Source organism: Cyprinus carpio, chromosome A21 (assembly GCF_018340385.1).
Source record: "Cyprinus carpio isolate SPL01 chromosome A21, ASM1834038v1, whole genome shotgun sequence".
Taxonomy (NCBI): Eukaryota; Metazoa; Chordata; class Actinopteri; order Cypriniformes; family Cyprinidae; genus Cyprinus; species Cyprinus carpio.
This window is the reverse complement of record NC_056592.1, coordinates 23909926-23932093: the sequence shown is the minus strand read 5'-3', so window position 1 is coordinate 23932093 and position 22168 is coordinate 23909926. Positions and strand designations below refer to the sequence as shown.

At 38.9% G+C, this 22168-nt stretch overlaps 2 protein-coding genes across 2 annotated transcripts; one reads left to right on the top strand and one right to left on the bottom strand.

Moving 5' to 3' along the window:
* Positions 1-8541: 8541 nt before the first annotated feature.
* Positions 8542-13343, bottom strand: LOC122134726 (ankyrin repeat and SOCS box protein 12-like). The gene is made up of 3 exons (XM_042711381.1): positions 13193-13343; positions 10306-11111; positions 8542-8974 (listed from the first exon to the last, which is right to left on the bottom strand). The coding sequence occupies exons 2-3, from the start codon at positions 11090-11092 to the stop codon at positions 8841-8843; spliced, it is 921 nt and encodes a 306-aa protein (XP_042567315.1). The 5' UTR covers positions 11093-11111; positions 13193-13343; the 3' UTR covers positions 8542-8840.
* A 5892-nt stretch (positions 13344-19235) lies between these two features.
* LOC109057223 (moesin) lies at positions 19236-20379 on the top strand. The gene is made up of 4 exons (XM_042711380.1): positions 19236-19501; positions 19605-19908; positions 20025-20121; positions 20212-20379. Exons 2-4 carry the CDS (start codon positions 19664-19666, stop codon positions 20377-20379), a joined length of 510 nt encoding a protein of 169 aa, XP_042567314.1. The 5' UTR covers positions 19236-19501; positions 19605-19663.
* The last annotated feature ends 1789 nt before the right edge of the window (positions 20380-22168 follow it).

The window sequence follows — 22168 nt, the reverse complement described above, 5'->3', positions numbered from 1 at the left end:
ATACACACAGCATCATCCATATGGCTCACTGGTAGTATGACTACATAGACATAGTCATTCAAAGAATGAAAAAATAAAGCTAAATCCATCATATTGTCATCCCACTCACAAATGAAGTATGTGGAAACCCTCTTCTGATGAACAGTTGAGGCCAAAATCACTGAATGCTACAGCGTTCGATGGCGTTCCTCAGAATTCTTCTGTTTTGAGAAGGGTCAGATGACAATACGCCTGTGTGATGTCCATGTAGAAATGGTTTACTGGCTGTGTGAAAGAGCTGACCAGCAGTCAACCTCTTACTGAACACCTCTGCTCTGTAACAGCTTCCACTTTTCTGGAAAGTGTTTCCTCTGGATATAGGAACATGGAAGCAGAAACTAGAAACAAGTGCACTGATGTCAGGTGATGGGCTCTGCTTGCAGTCAAGGGTTTCAATTCTTCCCAGAGGTGTTCTGTGAGTTTGGCTCCAGACTTTTTGCAGGCCGTTGGATTTCTTTCACACCAGACTATAACCACAGATGTTCTTATCATAGGATATACCGACCTCCATGCCTTAATCACCGAATAAAATGCAAAGCTAAAGTCACATTCACATGTGCCTTGTTAACACACTGAATCACATTATAGTGCACTGACTGCCATGCTATCAAACTCAATGTTTGAGAATACCATAGAAACGACTGAGAAGTGCTTGTCTGTGACTTCTCTTATAAAACAGAATTTCTTTTATTGTACACTACAAAATTAGACCAGTCCAAAATAAATGTTTAATTGCAAACACGGGCCTCCACTGAAATCTTGTGAATGCATTTTATTTATTTGCTTATTGTTTTTAATTTATTTTTTTATTCAATAACAAGATATAATAAAGTGTGAAAACACAGGTTAGAAACACAAAGGAAAGTGAAGGGTATTAACTAGAGTAAATACACCACTTCGGTCCTGGAGGGCCACTGTCCTGACTGTAGCTTTCTAGTGATCTGGAAGACATTAATTAGCGTGTTCAGGTGTGTTTGATCAGGGTTGGAGGTCAAATCTGCAGGACAGCGGTTATCCAGGACCGATGTTGCCCAGCCCTGAGATAGAGTAACTATGGTAATAATGATCACGTGGTGACAGCGCCCTCTGCCGGCAGTGCTGAGATTGACGATGAGGTGTTATCCCTTGTTACGCCTGATTCTTGAGTTAACCGCTTCAGACTTGAATAAAAAAAAAAAAAAAATTATCCACTTGATATTTGCTCTTGTATAATTGTATTGGTTTAATCAAGAGATCATGTGATGTCCATTTCAATGAACGCAGGGTCTGAAGGGGCTAAGCAGCTTTTCGAAATGCATTTTTGATACATTGCACGAGCGTTGTATACAGTGTATATTTGATTAGGTTGTCACTACAGGGTTTTTTTTTTTTTTTTTTTTTAAATAAACTGAACACTGCAAAACGAATTATGTAAATGCAACTTTGTCTGCATATGTACAGTACAGTCAAAGGCAAACTATCCTGCCAGTTATAAACTGTTCAGTGTGGACTGGCATTGAAAGCATTAACATGAATCAACATTAACATCATGCATTTCTAAAAATCTGCACTGAAACAATGTGAATTGTGGACTTGATTAGTGTGACAAGTGTTTATTTATGCAACAAACTGAACGCAAATCATGTAGTGAATGAACAGTGCATTGTTTATAGCTATTTCAAATACACCACGTTAGTAAACTTCAACTTTATTGCATGTATAATAAAATTCATAACAATTAATCAACAAGTATAAAATACTTCGTAAATAGATTTCAGTCTTGCTCATTGAATATTTCGTCCTGAGATGTAAAGTGATGCTCAGGGAACCACAGCAAATCATCCTGTCGAAGGTCCACTGTCGTAGGATGGTCGAATTTAGGAGTCAAGAGGTAGATGTTTCAGCAAATTCAAGAACGAGGAGAGTTCACATTCAAAGATGATGGGATCTTTATTTTCCCAAATAAGGCCAAAAGCAAGACAAAAATCCATAATAAGACATAATAAATGACTAAACTGGAGAAAAACCAAAACAAACTCATGTGAGTCAAAAAAAAAAAAAAAAAAAAAAAAAAAAAAAAAAAAAAATCCAAAATAAAATATCATATACAAAGTTGGCTTCTTTCTAGCCAGTACAAAGTCACTCAGGTGACAAAGACAAATTACAGCCGTCCGCTTGCATGCCCATCCCCTTTAATACTGAACGGACTTCTTAAATAGCGTCAACTCCCGCCACTCAAATTGGTCTAAACCATTACATCATCATCGGGGGTTATACAATTTAATAAAATCTGAAAAAAAAAATACTAAAGATAACAAATTACCACAATCTGAGGGTTTAAACCACACAAAGTGAGACTTACAAATTTACCCTCTTCAATAAACATATAATGGAAGCAAAAAACAAACAACAGCAATCAGTGAATTCATAACAAATACTCTTTTCAGGCAGCGTGTACATACATAGGTACTCACTAGGGGCGCGCTTCCGCAGTGAGACCCAAGAACAACTAACCGAAGAAGAGATCATGGTAAGACGATGTAATCATGTTAACAAATGCCTATCAAATAAATGAAACTTTACAAAATAGAAAACGGTTTGAAGAGTGGTTATTTGGACAGATGAAACTTTACACTTTAACTGATTAACACATGTAATTCATAGATAGTTTTTAACATCTTGTTCTCCCTGCAGCTCACTCTATTTAATTGGTGCACACAATCAAACAAAGGCATAACTGCATGAGCATTACGAAATACATTGTGTATCCATGCATTTCCAAATAACAACTGTCCCTTCAAAGTAAAGATAAATGTCCAAGTACCATAAAATGTTTTAATACATGACAATAATCATCCGTTGTCCATTGGCAGAAATGTCTGCCGTGACGGAGCATAATCTGTCCCGTCACATTCCCTCCCCCTTACGGAAATTACTCCACATAGCGGCGGGATAAAAAGTCTGCAAGCACATTGTCCTTTCCTGCCCGAAACTTTACCACAAACTTGTAGGGCTGAAGAGACAGATGCCACCTGGTGATCCTAGCATTACTATCTCTCATTCGATGCAGCCACTGCAAGGCTCGATGATCTGTCTCCAGAACAAATTCCTTCCCCAAGAGATAATATTTCAAAGTATCTAATGCCCATTTCATGGCCAGACACTGTTTTTCCACTGTGGAATATCTGGTCTCACGAGGAAACAGTTTACGGCTAATGTACTGGACGGGCTTTCTGTCCACACCTTCCCCTTGCAGTAATACTGCCCCCAAACCAACTCCTGACGCATCAGTTTGGACAGTAAATGGTAGTTCAAAGTCGGGACTTTGTAGGACAGGCCCTTGGCACATACTCTTCTTTAAGTCCTGGAAAGCTTGATCACACGTTTCAGTCCAGACTACTTTGTTAGGACTTGACTTCTTTGTCAAGCTCAGATAGTGCCGTGGCTCTGCTAGAAAAATGGGGAATAAATCGACGATACCACCCCACTAAACCCAAGAAAGAACGTACTCCCCTTTTTGTAGTGGGTGGTTGACAGTCACGGATTGCACTCACTTTACTGACTTGGGGCTTGATGGTACCTCCTCCCAAGATATATCCCAAGTAATACACTTCGGCCTGAACCAATTGGCACTTACTTGCATTGACTACAAGCCCCGCCTGACGAATCCGTCTGAAGACATCCCTCAGATGTCTTAGATGCTCATCCCAAGAAGTGCTAAAGATGACAACATCATCAATGTAAGCTGCAGAAAATTCTTCAGCTCCCCTCAAGACCTGGTCCATAAGACGTTGAAAGGTAGCTGCGGCCCCATGAAGGCCAAACGGCATAACGTTAAAAATGGAATAGCCCACTTGGTGCACGGAAAGCCGTTAGCTCTCGAGCCTCTGGAGCCAAGGGGACTTGCCAATACCCTTTACATAAATCAAGAGTACTGAGGTACCGTGCCTTTCCTAGTCGTTCGACTAACTCATCCACCCTGGGCATTGGATAGGGATCGAAGGCTGAGATGCTATTAAGTTTGGAGAAATCCACACAGAAGCGTAGTCCCCCATCCTTTTTTGGGACCAGGACCACCGGGCTACACCACTCACTATGGGAAGGTTCAGTGATCCCCATCTCCAACATGACTTGCACTTCCTGCTTCAGGGCAGGTATGAGACGTGCCGGTACCCTACAAGTAGTCTGTCGGATGGGTCCAGCAGATTTCAGTCGAATGTCATGGGTAATGAGCTCTGTTCTTCCCGGTTCTTCCCGGAACAACTCCTTGGGAATAATATGCAGCAGCTCCTTCTGATGTTCAGATGACAGGTGAGCAACTGAGGGAAAGACACTTTTACCTTTAGTGGTAGGGAAATACTGTTCTTTGAGTTCTTCTTCCTCCTCCACTACACAGGCCCATCTCTGCTCATTAATAGGTACAGACCGCTCATTCCATTGCTTTAATAGGTTCACATGGAAGACTTGCTGTGGTTGACGTCGTCCCGGCATGGCAATTTCGTAGGTGACCTGCCCCAACTTACGAAGCACCTCAAAGGGGCCTTGCCACTTTGCCAACAAGCTACTCTCAGAAGAAGGCAACAATAGGAGCACCTTTTGCCCAGGTTGAAAGGTTCGGAGACGGGCATTACTGTCATACCAGGTTTTCTGGCGGGACTGTGACCGGATTTGATTGTCATGAGCTAAAGTACTGAGCTGGTCCAATTTCTCCCTCATCTTTAACACATAGCTTACAATGTTCGTTTGCTGTTGGGGGCGTCTCCCTCCCAGCTCTCGCGCAGAACATCCAGTGGACCTCTTACTTCTCATCCATAAAGCAGCTCGAAGGGGGAGTAACCAGTAGATGCCTGCGGAACTTCTCTGTAAGCGAATAGCAGATATGGGAGCCACTGGTCCCAATCAGCACCAGAATCAATAAACTTCCTTAGCATGGATTTAAGGGTCTGATTGAATCTTTCAACCATGCCATCCGTCTGCGGGTGATATGGAGTGGCCTTAATGCCCTGAATTCCTAACAATGTGTAAACCTGTTTCAGGAACTTGGAATTGAAATTGGTCCCTTGATCGGTCAAAATCTCCTTTGGAATCCCTACCCTAGAAAATAGCTGTAGAAGACAATTAGCTACCTGCCTAGCCTTAATATGCCTAAGGGGGAAGGCCTCTGGATAGCGAGTAGCATAATCACATACTACCAGAATGTAGCGGTGCCCTCCTCTGCTTTTTTGTAACGGGCCTACTACATCCATAGCTATGCGAGTGAAAGGTATATCAATAACTGGTAGATTGATCAAAGGAGCTTTCATCCCTCTCTTGGAGCGAACTACAAGTTGGCATTCAGGGCACGACTTACAGTACTCTACCACAGCTCTATGCAACCCTGGCCAGTAAAATCTGCTACCTAACCGTTCTTCAGTTTTCTCTTGACCAAGATGACCTGCCCAGGGAATACTGTGTCCTAAGTGCAAGACTCGGGTCCTAAGAATCTCAGGGACTACCAACTGTTCTGTATCAACACTCACCCTTACCAGTTTGCCATTCCTCATTGCAAAACATACATTCCCATCTTCTTTCTCCCTAAGCGCTTCCTCGTAGGTTTTGACATCTTTATAACAAGAACCAAGAGTAATGTCTTCCCTTTGCAACTTTGCAATATCCACTACCTCTATGTCACTATCATTCAAGGGTGGATACATCAACTGCTCTTGAAATGACGTTCCTCTGACTTTGTCCCTACGCTTTTGAGATTTCGTCTTCTTTACTCTCTCCCTTGTCTGTTCACAAGCATATGGCAATACTCCCCATGACTGATCCAAATTCTCTCTAGCCTGAGCTCGAGTTGTCACATAGCTCTGAGCTGTAACCTCACATCCTTGCAACAGCTCTGCTAACACCGGAACATCCTGCCCCTAAAATAACTGGATAGGGGCAAGTATCCATAACACCAACAGTCAACAGGTACTTTTGTCCCTGAATTTCAATTGTAGTACTTACAGTAGGGTACTCTGTCTCATCGCCATGAATACACCTGACTCTTATTTTGCCTATATTAGTGACTTCTTCTGGGAACAAACATGCTCTACGGATGAAGGTCTGACTACTACCAGAATCAATAAGAGCCTGCCAAGTTTTCCCCTTCACCTTTACAGGAACTATTGCATCAGTAGACATCACTGATCTAACATCCCTAGAACCTGGACAAAAAAAACAGTCTAGAGTCTGTAACCTTATTAACTGGACATTCAGGCTTAATATGGCCAGGTTGTCCACAACTGTGACAAATAACCTTAGGTTTTACAGCAGCGCTATTCTGGGAAGGGAAACTATTGGACCGATTAAACACCCTAGCATCACCCGCAGACTTACCGTATGATGGCTTCTTGGTGTCTCGTGGTGGACCTTGGGGTTTCCCTCCACTACCTTGAGTACCCAGCTGGTAACCTTTGCTGGTTCGACGAGCTGCAATGAATGTCTCAGCTAAGTCTGCGGCTTCTTTAGAGGTTTGAGGATTGTGTTCTTTTACCCAGACTCTTAATTCTGGATTTAACATCCGCAAAAACTGCTCCAGAATAATTTGTTCGCCAATTTCCTCTTTGGATTTTTGTTTGGGATTGAGCCATTTCTCATACAAATCTTTAAGTCTGCTTTGCAGCTCTCTTGCAGTCTCCCCCTCCCGAATGGACATGGAGCGGAACCCGAGACGATACGTTTCAGCATTAATCTCCATCTTTCTCAGAATGGCCTGTTTAACTTTTACATAGTCTCTGCTATCAATAATGTCCATCGCCACATATGCAGCACGGGCTTTTCCTCTAAGCAAAGGCACTAGATAAAGAGCCCACATGTCCATTGCCCATTGACTAGCCAATGCAATTCTTTCGAATGTGGTTAAATAATGTTCAATATCATCTCCCTCATCAAACGAAGGCATCTTAGGTGCAGTCCATCCCATATGTACAGGTGGGAAAGGTGTACCTTGACTAGGAATATCAGGAACAGGACTGTTAGAATCATGCCTGGACAAAAAGGGTACTTCAGTACTGTGCGTCGGTGAAACAGGATCCTGCAACTGGGCAGAGGTTTGTCCAGATGGTGTTTGATCAGGTCGTTTGGTGCTCACCAAAGTCTGTAACTGTTGAAACTGATGAGAGAGTGTCTTCCACCTTTGTTCTTGTCGCTGAGTTTCTGCTTCCCATCGGTCCTGCTGCTATTGCTGTGAATGCATAAAGGATCTCAATGTCGCCTCCAGGCTGTCTGTACGCTCTTCCAGAGCTGTTGACGATGGCCTACTGGCATCAGGTTGCACTGCAGCCATAGTATTTTCAGCATCCTGCACAGTAGATGGTACCTTAGGGGTCTCAGGCACTTTTGTAGGATCGCCTTTTGGTTGACCACGCCCTCGTGTTGCCATATCATTTACAAGAATGTGCGACCTCTTAACCACTGGATCCCACCGCTGCCACCATATGTCGTAGGATGGTCGAATTTAGGAGTCAAGAGGTAGATGTTTCAGCACATTCAAGAACGAGGAGAATTCACATTCAAAGATGATGGGATCTTTATTTTCCCAAATAAGGCCAAAAGCAAGACAAAAATCCATAATAAGACATAATAAATGACTAAACTGGAGAAACCAAAACAAACTGACATGTGAGTCAAAAAAAATAAAATAAAATAAAAATAACAAAAAAAAATCTTTCAAAAATATCATATACAAAGTTGGCTTCTTTCTAGCCGGTACAAAGTCACTCAGGTGACAAAGACAAATTACCGCCGTCCGCTTGCATGCCCATCCCCTTTAATACTGAACGGACTTCTTAAATAGCGTCAACTCCCGCCACTCAAATTGGTCTAAACCATTACATCATCATCGGGGGTTATACAATTTAATAAAATCTGAAAAAGAAAAAAATACTAAAGATAACAAATTACCACAATCTGAGGGTTTAAACCACACAAAGTGAGACTTACAAATTTACCCTCTTCAATAAACATAATGGAAGAAAAAAACAAACAACATCAATCAGTGAATTCATAACAAATACTCTTTTCAGGCAGCGTGTACATACATAGGTACTCACTAGGGGCGCGCTTCCGCAGTGAGACCCAAGAACAACTAACCGCGAAGAAGAGATCATGGTAAGACGATGTAATCATGTTAACAAATGCCTATCAAATAAATGAAACTTTACAAAATAGAAAACGGTTTGAAGAGTGGTTATTTGGACAGATGAAACTTTACACTTTAACTGATTAACACACGTAATTCATAGATAGTTTTTAACATCTTGTTCTCCCTGCAGCTCACTCTATTTAATTGGTGCACACAATCAAACAAAGGCATAACTGCATGAGCATTACGAAATACATTGTGTATACATGCATTTCAAATAACAACTGTCCCTTCAAAGTAAAGATAAATGTCCAAGTACCATAAAATGTTTTAATTCATGACAATAATGATCCGTTGTCCATTGGCAGAAATGTCTGCCGTGACGGAGCATAATCTGTCCCGTCACATCCACAAGCAAACTTTTGTCATCATTTCCACCATTAGAGGGCAGAGGTTTTCCTTCACGTTAATTTACTTTATATCAACACAAGAACATGATCTACTCCATTGTTGCATTAACCACATACTCCTAAATATTTGATCAAAATAATAAAACAATCCATTAAATGCTACATTATCTGTAGTATTTAGAATTCTAAACACAGAAAATATTACAGATATTACATATTACAACGTTTTACAAAAAGGGAAACTTAATATTCGTCCCATCGTCAGATATGTATTCCACATCAGAAGAGAAAATGTAGGAAAATCAGGATACATGATTCAAATAGTCCTTCAGAATTTTGGGAATATCCAGACAATCTATGCAGCACATTTTGTTTTCCATGGGAAGGAACTTCCATAAAGAAAGTCGAGCCTGAGACATCAGTGGTTTTGGACAAACTGCGTATAGAGAGGATCTGATGTTACAGTCACATAGGAACGAATGACAGCATGAAAGGTATGAAAGCAAAGCACGCACACACACACACACACACACACACACACACACACACACACACGGGCTGGGAGGAATGGGGGTTTACTGGAATTCACCACTGCTGTTCAAAACACATGAACATTTAATGAGGCAAGCACTGTTCAGTTTAGTATTGATTATTTGTTATTAAACAATTGGCTGTTATATTGTTTTCTAACACAACATTTTTACACACTGTAAAGCTCTGGCACTAAAACATACCATAACATTTAGACTTAAATGATGAAAATGCAGTGTTCTCGTTAAAAGCCTTATCTTTCAGCTCACTAGAAGTCGAACATCACTTTATGCCACAGAGGTGTCAACCTAGCACAAGCTACTCAGGTCTTACAGACTACACCCACCAAAGCAGATCTTTCTTTCTTTCTTTCTTTAAAATGCACTAAATTACTTAAATTATATATTTTGGATCTGAAAATATATATTGTCTCCTCACAAATTAAGGCCATGCACTAAAACTAAACTTTACTGTTATAGACATGTTAAAGGGATACTCCATCCAAAATGAAAATGTTGTCATTAATCACTTAGCCCCATGTCGTTCCAAACCCATAAAAGCTCCGTTCGTCTTCGGAACAGAATTTAAGAAATTTTGGATGAAAACCAGGAGGCTTGTGACTGTCCCATAGACTGCCAAATAAATAACAGTGTCAAGGTCCAGGAAAGTATGAAAAGTATCGTCAGAATACTCCATCTGTCATCAGTGATTCAACCGTAACCTTATGAAGTTATCAGCGTAGTGCCATCAGGCCGGCTGATACAGAAGAGCGTACACTGCCTGCGTACTGCTCAGAATTGCCAAAATGGTGCTACGCTGATTTGGAGAGACACAGAGGAGAGGAATTGTTGAATAAAGTCGTTATTTTTGTTTTCTTCATGTACAAAAATGATTCTCGTCGCTTCATAATGTTACAGTTGAATCACTGATGGCAGATGGAGTATTCTGACGATACTTTTCTGGACCTTGACCCTGTTATTTATTTGGCAGTCTATGGGACAGTCTCAAGGCTCCCGGTTTTCATCCAAAATATCTTAAATTGTGTTCCAAAGACGAATGAAGCTTTTATGGGTTTGTAACGACATGGGGGTAAGTGATTAATGACAACATTTTCATTTTGCGGTGGAGTAACCCTTTAACTTTCCCCTTGGGAAGTCGTGGCCTAGTGGTTAGAGTGCAGATTTAGTGTAAAAAAACCAGCTACTTGCAGAAATCACTGATGTGTTAGAGACTCACCTCTCTCTTTGAGCAGAAGCGTCACTGCTTCATTCTGTCTGGTTGTTTTATCTATGATTAAAGCAGGCAGATAGACGTTTGCTCCAAAGTCTACGAGCAGCTGAATGTATTGGGGCCCGCAGCCGTATCTGAGACACATCTCCAGCACAGTTTGGGGCTGTTTGATGTGGCTCAGCATCTTTTCGTCGGTGCAGTTATAGTCTGGGTTTGCTCCATGCTGCAGCAAGAGTTTGAAGCACTCCAGATGACCGTAACAAGCTGAAATATAGAGCGGCCCTCTGCAGGCCGTGGCATTGGAGGCCCAGTCTGGGATCTTGGGTTTGACGTCTACATCAGCTCCGTGCCGCAGGAGCTCTCTCAGGATGTCTGCGTCTCCGTCTCGGGCCGTGGTGAGCACCGGAGAGCAGTTGTTATATGGGCTGCCGTTAGGGTCGGCACCGGCTTTTAATAAAGCAACCACACAGTCCAGGTGTCTGCCGGCGACGGCCGTGAACAGCGGCGTCTGGGCTTTGACATCCAGGCTGTCGACCTCGGCACCGTGAGCCAGGAGCACCTCCAGACAGCGCAGGTGACCCTGAGACGCAGCGGAGCGCAGTGGAGTGACCGGGACGCCCCAGCCGCTGCGCAGGTTAACACACCTCCTGTACCTGTCCTGAGACAGCAGATCAGTCAGGAGTCCCTCATCGTCTCTAAACACGGCCTGATTGAGCTCCTGACTGCAGCCCGTGTCCTCCTCCTCTTTGGGTTGAAGAAGAGAAAAGATCTTGGATATGTCCATCAAACTCATGCTGGTGGACTGCTCCGGTCTCCATTCCATCAGATGGCAAGAAAGAAAGAATCAATTAATTAATTACTCTCAAGCTCTACAACATAAAAATGGTTTTTGCAAATAATTTCCAATGACTTCTGTTTCTAATATCACAGCCCACAGAAAATAGCTTGGTATTCAGACCATCAGTGTGATTGTGAGCATGATATACAGGTATGTATCCCTGGAGCACAAAAGCAGTCATAAGTAGCACAGGTATATTTGTAGCAATAGACAACAATACATTGTATGGGTCAAAATTATCAATTTTTCTTTTATGTCAAAAATCATTAGGATATTAAGTAAAGATCATGTTCCAAGAAGATATTTTATAAATGTCCTGCTTTAAATATATCAAAACTTAATTTTTGATTAGTAATATGGATTCCAGATTCCAGATTTTCAAATAGTTATATCTCAGTCAAATATTATACATCCTAACAAACCATACATCAATGGAAAGGTTATTTATTCAGCTTTCAGATGATGTATTTCAAAAATATTGAACCTTATAACTGTTTTTGTGGTCCAGGGACACATATTGCTTTAATGAAGAGTTAATATTTGGATAGCTTACTATTTAGACACTATACTGTCAATTACGTTGTCTAGTTTTACTTTACGAAACAACAAAGTCTCCTTGTATCAGAGAATCAGGGTTTTTGAGTTCTTACCTTCTAGAGGCACAACTAAGCAATCAGATTTGATGGTAAAACTGTAGATTAAGGAACACATATTCAATATTGTGAGTTTTCCCTTCAGCAAACTCTTAATTTCCTGTTTATTGATAGTAAGGCAGTTGTTGTAGTAGTTATGTTTAGGTATTGGGGAGGGTTAAAGATCTAGAATATGCACATGCATCATTAAATGCTTTATAAATACTAATAAATAGCCAATATGCATGCTAATAAGCAACTAGTTAATTAATAGCGAATGGTGTTTTTCTCTAATCAAAAATTTTAGAATTTGATATATACGGTTGGATATATTGAACGAGTACAGATGTAACATTTATGCCTTTTTCTGTACTGCACAAATACTGACCAGAATAAACATGGAGATTTCTATTTATTTATTTATTTATTTTGTACCTATATTTCCTATTTTCCACAGTTAAAAGATAAAGACAAGGAACCTGGTACAGTTTTAATGTGCTAAATAATATATTGTTTAAAAGTGCAAATTAAATATGCTAACAGATATCATTTGATATCATTATTATATCACTATCACTACATACAATCTATTGTCTAGTCTCTTTGTCTATTGTGTATTGTTTACACATTTATTTTTAATCACTGTTTTTGTCATCTGTGTCTTGTCACTTGTCATCCTGTCTGTGTGCTGGAAGCTTCTGTCTACAAGACAAATTCCAAGCACACTTGGCAATAAAGCTCTTTCTGATTTATGTATCTATTTAACTCTAAATATTTGTAATGTTTTGTTTGTTTGTTTTTTTGTATGCTTATATATGAGCTCAGTATTTTTATATTTATGAGTCTTTGCTCTTTTAGAGGCAGATATACAGCATTCCTGTATCATCAGTGCAGTTGACATATATTATAACACAGCGGTACGAATCAAATATATATATATATATATATGATTATATTTATGATAAAATCATGATGGATTTTCATTTGGTGCACTGAAAGGACAAACATTAACCTAATTTAGGACTAGGTGTTAAAAGTCACTGCTAGAGAAAACAAAGCATTTGTGTAATTGAACATTACACTTAAAGCCAAAGATTTACTGAGATATTATCCAGTGACAACTTCATCTAAGTAGCTCTGGTGTCCACTATATATAGCACAATCTACCAAATGCCACCCATGAACAGAAATCTGCAAATAAAATGTATTTATTCCACTGCAAATACTTATTTGCCCATGTTATATTTTAAGTAAGAGCACACTCTGCCAAATGTCATCATTAACAACAGCTGCTGTTGCTGTGAGAATTTTAGCAACAAATAAACAAATGTATAGAATCAGTCCACCAAGAGAAGTCTGGAGGCCCTTTAAAAGATAGCGATGCAGGCTGTTGTGCCATGTTTCTGCTGTAATTGTTGCTTACCTGTTGAGCGTGAAGTGTCCACAGAGAAAGACACATGAAGACTCTGAAGCTCTGAGGGTCAGTGTGACACACACAGATCTCAGCAGACACACAGCTAAGTTTAGGCCACAAATGGACCAGCCCAAACTTCCATTCTTGGAGGGCCAGAGGAATGGAGTTATAATTAGAAAGGTGATAGACCTGTGACAGGCACAGACAGACAGCATGAGCTGTTAGAGTACGATCACAGCCTCACTGCCATGCCATCTATACATGCATGATATCCACTGAGAACATTTGCAAAACAACAGTGTTGCACTCAAAGCATTAAGGCTGTGTTATAATCTCATCTGGTACCTTTGTCATGCTAACGCACATTTCCTTTGCTTTCCACAGTCGCAGCTGTTGCGCTGTCAGGAGCTGAAGATGACGTCAGCTGCTGATGCACCTAAAGCTCTGAGAGACAAATGTTCTCCAGTTATTTTTGTTTTCTTACTGTCTTGAAGTTCTGAAATCTCCTGTTGAACAGAAATGTTCAGAACTAAATGAATTGTTGCCTTGTTTGTTCCAGTCCATGGTGTCATCCTATTAATAACAGAGAAAAAAAAAAAAAAAAAAAAAAAAAAAAAAATATATATATATATATATATATATATATATATATATATATATATATATATATATTAGTACATTTCTTTTTTACAAGGGATCCTTTCACACAGAATGCTACAGACAGCTGACTACATGTCTGCCATTTGCGTTGAACCTTAATTAATAATTGCATACTGTAAATGTTATTTCTATTCCCTTCCTTTTGATTTCTATCTGAGGTCAAGTTCCCACACAAGGCTTTAATCTGAAGAGAGATTCCAGGGCTGCCATTGGATTAGAGGCACAATGGAGCACATTAACTAGAGTAATCCTGGAGAATATCGCAAGTCTTTTCATATGACTCTGACGAGAGCGGACCATTACGAGAAGACAACAGTGAGGAACTATACAAATATAGTCAAATGTCTGTGAGTACTGATTATATATTTACTATTAAAGATTCATTAATATGCATAATTTTTTCTATTTCCGAAAATAGAAAAAACTAGAAAGTACACTCTCTCCCTCTCTCTAATAGAAACTTTATCTTTTTCAAATACTCTTGTTTAAAACATAAATATAGAGGCTTTTTGTTGTTTGAGTTGACTCGTGCCTAATGTAAACCTTTTAGATAATTTGCATGTTATTGTGAATACTTGTCAATTTATTTTAAGCCAAATAAAGTAATAATAATAATCCTAATATATCAAATTTTTGGTCTTTCCACACTGTGCTTAACCCCGAGATAACTTCGTTCTAAACCCTACTTTAAAGCCCAGGTTTTGAGATGAGACTCTATATAAATGTTGATGCGCCTCTTCTGATTACTAGTGTTTTATCTTATTTCAGCTTTATGAATGTGAATCTTTCATCTCAAAGCCTCCATTTCTTCTTAAGTTATCTTTGATTTGGGAGTTACTTGTCAAGAAATGATGGTGCTATATTACATCATGTATTTTCAGATAAATGTACGGGTCACTACAATGGATGCTGAGCTGGAATTCGCCATTCAGCCCAGTACAACTGGTAAACATCTTTTTGACCAAGTATGTATTTTGTATGGACTTTTTTAGACAAAGGTCATTGAATGCAACACAATAAACATTGAACAATCAATGAGATCACTGCATTTGTCCTCTTGGGTTGTGAAAACAATTGGACTCCGAGAGATCTGGTACTTTGGACTGCAGTATCAGGACAGCAAGGGCTTCTCTACATGGCTGAAACTCAATAAGCGGGTTAATCTTCATCATATTTGCATGCTTGACCATTTAAAAAAAAAAAAAAAAAAAGACAACTGAACAACAACAACTGAAATGTAAACTTAATAGATAATCAAATATTCTTTTTTAGTCTTTTAACCAGTTAACAGAAGTTCTCTGCATAAGTGTGTTCATTGTGAAATGTCCACTTTCAGCTGAAGAATATTCACCCACCACCACTTGCTGTATGACAATCACAAAGCAACAGCAGTCAATTTGACAGGTCTATTTAATAAAATGCATTTTTATCAACAAAAATGAGAACAAAAATTATATAGACCTGCACAAGTTTTCATGCTTGTGGTTGCCAGATTTCAAAAATTTTAATCCCCCATCAAATGTTTTCTCATAAAAAGACACATTTTCACAGTGTTTTACCAAGTAGCATGACCCTGCAATGCCAACACATTTTTTTTTTTTAAATATACTATTTCAAAGTATTTAACATTAAATTCAGTATTTGCTTCATCAATTTCCACGAATGATTTACAGTCTTCTCATCTCATTTCATTCTCATAACCAATCCTTAACCCTAAACATAACAGCTGGAAACCCTCTTGAAATATTTAACCTTAATTTCAATATATGGGCACCTGTTTTTTGGTTTTAAATTTAGTTGTCTTAAAGACCTTATTTTTTAACTTATGCAGTGTTTTATAATTTAGAGCAGTGGTTCCCAATCCTGGTCCTGAAGAACCCCCAACACTGCACGTTTTTGGTGTCTCTTTTATCTGATACACACATTTGAAGTCTTGAAGTCTTCACTAATGAGATGATGAGTTTAATCAGGTGTGTTTGAATAGGGAGACATCTAAAATGTGCAGTGTTGGGGGTTCTGCAGGACCAGGATTGGGATCCACTGATTTAGAAGGTGTAGCACATGCAGCATCCTCTACCTGAGACTTACTTTGTCTGGTTAAGCGCATACGAGGTGGATACTACCAATGAAAAACTCAGCATGGAGAGAGAAAAGTACACATTTTTGTAAAAAAGCAACAAGAACATCTAATATAACATGAAAACGATTAACAGGCACAAGCATAGGCAGAGTTTCTATTTATGGCATGTGACTGCAGCGTTGAGCAGTGTTGATTTCTGGAACACAATGGCCAATCAGATAATCTACTCAGCGCTTAAAATGCAAGAGCTCCTGTGCAGTGCTGAAATTTGTGTGCTTGATCCAGAACAGAGACTTTAGTGATTCATCGTCAAATGGACAGAACATGGCGAAAACACTTAAGTCCCTGGTGAAGTTGAGCAGGTCTGGGTTAGCATGAGCAATGGAGATGAGTTGAGAGGCATAATAATCCATAACAAAAACAAAAACTGACAAAAAATTAAAAAATAAATGGGGAAAACGCGTCTCTATTTCTAGGCCTCAAAGAAATATAGAGCTGAGTATCATCAGCATAACAGTGAAAGCTAACCACATGTTTCCTGATGATATCTCCCAAGGGTAACATGTAAAGTGTGAAAAGCAATAGTCCTAGTACTGAGCCTTGAGGTTCTCCATACTGCACTTGTGATTGATATTATACCTCTTCATTCACTCTTCATTCATTTAATAAGAGGCTTAATAACAGCCAGTTGGAAGGTTTTTGGATTATCCAAATGACAATGACAAATTTATAATAGACAGAAGAGGATCTATGACTTCTGGAAGCACCCCTTTAAGTAGTTTAGATGAAGTAGGGTCTAATATACATGTTGTTGGTTTAGATGATTAACAAGTTTATACAATATAAATGCAATTATCCTATAGTAGAGAATGAGTGGAACTGTTCCTCAGGGGATCTATAGTGCACTGTCTGATGCGATACTGTAGCTGATGGCTGCATGGTTACAATTTTATCTCTAATAGTATCGATCTTGGAAGTAAAGTAGATCATAGAGTCATTACTGTTATGTTATTGGGAAATGTCAACACATGCTGATGCTTTATTTTTCGTTAATTTAGCCACTGTATTGAATAAATACCTGGGGTTGTGTTTGTTTTCTTCTAAAAGAGACGAAAAGTAATCAGATCTTGCAGTTTTTAATGCTTTTCTGCAGGAGAAGGTACTTTCCCGCCATGAAATTCGTAATACCTTTAGTTTTGTTTTCCTCCAGCTGCGCTCCATTTTCCAAGCGGCTCTCTTTAGGGCACAAGTGTGCTTGTTATACCACCATGTCAGAATGTTTTACTTAATCTTCCTTAAAGGAGCAACCACATCTAAAGTGCTAGAAAAGAGAAGGTCCATAGTTTCTGTTACATCATCAAGATTTTCTGAGTTATTGGATATGCTAAGGGATTTAGAGATTCAGTAAGATTATTTACAAAGCAATCTTTTGTGGTAGAAGTGATGGTTCTACCATATATATAGCAAGGAGTTGAATTTACAAATTTAGCTGTATGGAGTACACACAAGACTAGATAATGATCAGAGATATCATCACTCTGCTGTATAATTTCAACACCATCAACATCAATTCCATGTGACAGTATTAAATCTAGAGTATGATTTCGACAATGAGTAGGTCCTGAGACGTGTTGTCTAACCCCAACAGAGTTCAGAATGTCTATAAATGCTTTTTCATTATCAACATGGATATTAAAATCACCAACAATTAAGACTTTATCTGAGCAGCGCTAATTTAGATAAAAAATCAGTAAATTCTTTAGTAAAGTCTGTATGGTACCATGGTGGCCTGTATACAGTAGCCAGTACAAACATCACAAGGATTTATCATTAACAATTTTTTCTCTGGATAACGTCATGTGAAGCACGAATACTTCAAAGGAGTTATACTTGAAGCCTGTCTTTCGAGAAATGAAAATATTGCTAGAAGTTGTAGCAACACCTCACCCTTTACCTTTTGGATGCGGCTCATATTTATAACAGTAATCTTGGGGGGTAGACTTGTTTAAACTAATGTAATCATCCGTGATCAATTATCATCAAAACCCATGCAGTTCCCCTGGGACACAACGGGGAAGCAAGAGTACCATGTGGTATCACATTTGGGCATCGTCAGAAAAAACAGAATTTCTGTTGAGCATAAGGTCACCTCGTAGAACTGTAACAAAAATTAGGCTTTTTGAGTCTGTAAGTGCCTCACTGAAAGATGTAGTGTGTATCTAAAACATGAAATCAGTGTTTTACTAAATGGCTTGTTAGCTCAGCATGCTAAAACAGCCCAAGAACAACAGGGGCACTCACGTTGTTCCACACCTGTTGAAGAAGGAGAAAGGACACTCAGGGGCTCCGTTCCACTTCATTTTTTATGCCATTCCCTTGCTAACTTCCCTCCATCTCGTTCACTCAGATGTACATCATTGATTATGTTGCATGAGTGTCCACAGCTGGTGGAACTCTTACAACAGGCTGAAATGGAACTAAGCCCTTTATCACATGGAATGCGCTATGGATTTTATTTATTTACATTTTTACTTAATGAATTAGTTTGATACAGCATTCTATATGTATTGGCATGCTTGGGCCATTTTAAATATAAAAAAAAATGAAATAAAAATATTCATATATAATAGAGTTGTTTGGGGTGGGGGTAAATTAAACATGATCTTTGGTGATGTCGCAATTGTATTGCATTGTGGTGTATAGAGCGGCCTAAAGTGATACTCCAAAACACTCCTACCTCTGAGCTGTTAACGCTTAGATTACACTTTTGTTCTTCTTTATTTATAATTTAGTGATTTTAAACTTTATTTGTGCTTTATATTTGTGGTCGAACAAGTTAGAGGCAGTTTATATTGTATCATTTATATACTACACCTTTATGCAAACTAGATAAGCTGGTTGGAAATCTGACTGACTAGGAAATAACGTAATATTAGGTACTGTAGCAAGATAACCAGTGTAGATGTTAGGAAATGTTAATAGTGTTTCTAAAAAGTGCATCTAGTAAATCAAGCTTAAGTATTTGGGGAATCTACAGTATTGAGTTCAAATTAACTGTTGGATCTTTAAAACCTTAATTAGCGGCATTTAATTTATTTAGCTTTTCATTTAAACTGTCATCGACATCTCACTCTAGCAAAGTCTCACCCAGTTTTGTTTAAAATGGAAAGCAAGAACAAGAAACAAACTTAATGTGTAATAGATTTTGTATTTCTGTGAATACTGAGTTTTTCTTTACAGCACTTGATTGCTTTAAAACATACTGAAACACATCTAACAAATGCATTTGTGTTTATATGTTAGGTGACTGCTCAAGATGTCAGAAAGGAAAATCCACTGCTGATTAAATTCAGAGCAAAGTTCTACCCTGAGGACGTGGCTGAGGAGCTGATTCAGGAAGCTACGCAGCGTCTTTTCTTCCTCCAGGTGAAAGAGGGGATCTTGAACGATGATATCTACTGTCCACCTGAGACGGCTGTTCTCCTCGCCTCATATGCTGTGCAGATGAAATACAGTGACTACAACAACGAATATCATGTGCCTGGATATTTGTGCAGAGACAAACTGCTGCCACAAAGGTGCTTCTCTATTCTCTATTCTACTCTTTTAACAACAACTAAGATTGCATTATAATATCATGTTTTGAAAGTTGTTGTTTTTCATATAAATACCTTCTTTTAGAGTTCTAGAACAACACAAACTGACTAAAGAGCAGTGGGAAGAACGAATCCAGGTTTGGCATGAGCAACACAAAGGCATGCTCAGGTAAAACCTCCACAACTTCTGAACCTAAAACTAGCAGTTTGAATACAAGGTCAGTGAAGCTTTATCTCCACAGAGAGGAAGCTATGATAGAATATTTGAAGATTTCCCAGGATCTGGAGATGTATGGAGTGAACTATTTCAGCATCAAAAACAAAAAAGGATCGGAGTTGTGGTTGGGGGTTGATGCTTTGGGACTTAACATATACGAACGTTCAGACAAGTACATCTTCATCTATATTTTATTCATAACTTTAATGCAACTAATACAACTAATTAGATTTGTTGTAAATTCTTTGCAATGGACTGTGCCATGTTAGTATTCCTGTTGTTCAACAGGCTGACACCTAAGATCGGATTCCCTTGGAGTGAGATACGGAACATTTCTTTCAATGACAAGAAATTTGTCATTAAGCCCATAGATAAAAAGTCACCGGTAATTAAAAATCATAAATTTAACCCTCAATTTATTCATTCATTCACAGTCTTTCACCTGCTTCACTACATGTCCTTTGCTCATCCACAGGACTTTGTGTTCTATGCACCTCGTCTGCGCATTAACAAGCGTATCCTGGCTCTGTGCATGGGAAACCATGGTCTTTACATGCGACGCCGCAAACCAGACACCATTGAGGTGCAGCAGATGAAAGCTCAGGCCAGAGAGGAGAAGAATAAGAGACAACAAGAGAGGTGATAACATTAATAACAGATATATCACACAGCACAGACACAGCATCTCCAATGCTATTTTTTATGATATCAGAGGTAATAATCACTTTATCCAGGATACTGTCTTCTATGCAGACTCAATAACTGTATCTTTTATGAAAGTAAATCATTAACACAATAGCTCTGTTCTAAAACTTTGTGAGCTGTCTAGCTAGACAGCTTTTTAAAGCATTGTGGGAATGCTTCTAATGTCAAGGCTGTTTTCTTAAGAGAAGAACTGTTGCCAAGTGTGAGTTTATAGAAGAAGTTGATTTCTGATAAGCAGGCTTGGAAAGAGCACATTCGGATCTTTTAGGAAGGAATTAGCATAAGAGATTAAGTTGCAAGGGCAGCATGTCGGTTGATGGAAAGGTAACTGATAGAAGGAACGGTATGCATCATCTAATATGACTCTGTTGTGGAGAGATGGGATGGCTGCTGCTTTAGACAGAAGGTTGAACAAGAAGGATTTCCCTTGAGGAATAATCAAGATGGCATAATTAAGGTGGCCTAGAAGTGCTAGTAGCTAACGCTTGTACATCTATCTGTTAATATAAAGTTGGAAAGAAGCAGTGAGATTTGGTGGATTTTGTAGAGGGTGGAGATGCTTGAAATTAAATTGAGTCAAGGGTGATGCCTAAATCTTGATGCTAGTACGAGGCCCTGAGGTTTTCTGTTCTGAAAATGGAACGCTGAGTTTGGTGAAAACCTTGATTAGCTTGGTTGTTGGTGAGAATCCAGCATAGTGCTTCTGAGAGAGTCAAAATCCTATTCGCTTCTGCAGATGAAAGTGAGGCATACAGCAAAGTAATAGGGACTTTTCCAGAAGACTCAGAAGGATCGCTAGAGTAAGGTCCACGCACTTGGTCCAAGGAATGTATCCAGAGCGCAAAGTTATTCAATTTTAAGTTCAATTCAAATCTGATTCCATTTTAGTATCTAATCTGACTATCTAATACTATTTAATAGGTCACCCATGCTTACGATTCAGTGGTTATGCTAGTACTATTTGTCTAGCCCCCGACAGTTATATAACTACGTACAACTTAACTAAAGCTGAGACAATAATCAGCGGTTATGCTAGTACTATGAAATATGTTAATATTTCAAAAGTATTTTTGTCTAGCCCCAATAGTTAAAATGAGTTTGATGGTGCTTAGGAATAATTGAAGGGGTGGAGTTTCATCATACAAGGGGTTGAAACTTTAGTTTTGCCTGAGAAGGATTGTTGAGGTTGAAGGGGGCGATAATTGAGCAAGCAGAAGCTAGATGTGAGGGGCTATGCAAAGTTTGCGTGAAGGGATTTGAAGGTTTGAGCTGCAAATGTCCAAGTAGAGTTCAGAGTTGAGAGTGCCCTAGTATGTCTCCTAGTTGAACTGCTGTACAGATGCATCTTAATAAATTAGAATGTCATGGAAAAGTTCATTTATTTCAGTAATTCAACTCATATTGTGAAACCTGTGTATTAAATAAATTCAGTGCACAAAGACTAAAGTAGTTTAAGTATTTGGTTCTTTTAGTTGTGATGATTTTTTCTCACATTTAACAAAAACCCACCAATTCACCATCTCAACAAATTAGAATACTTCATAAGACCAATAAAAAAATAATAATAATAAATAAATAAATAAAAACTTTTTAGTGAATTGTTGGCCTTTTGGAAAGTATGTTCATTTACTGTACATGTACTCAATACTTGGCTGGGGATCCTTTTGCTTTAATTACTGCCTCAATTCGGCGTGGCATGGAGGTGATCAGTTTGTGGCACTGCTGAG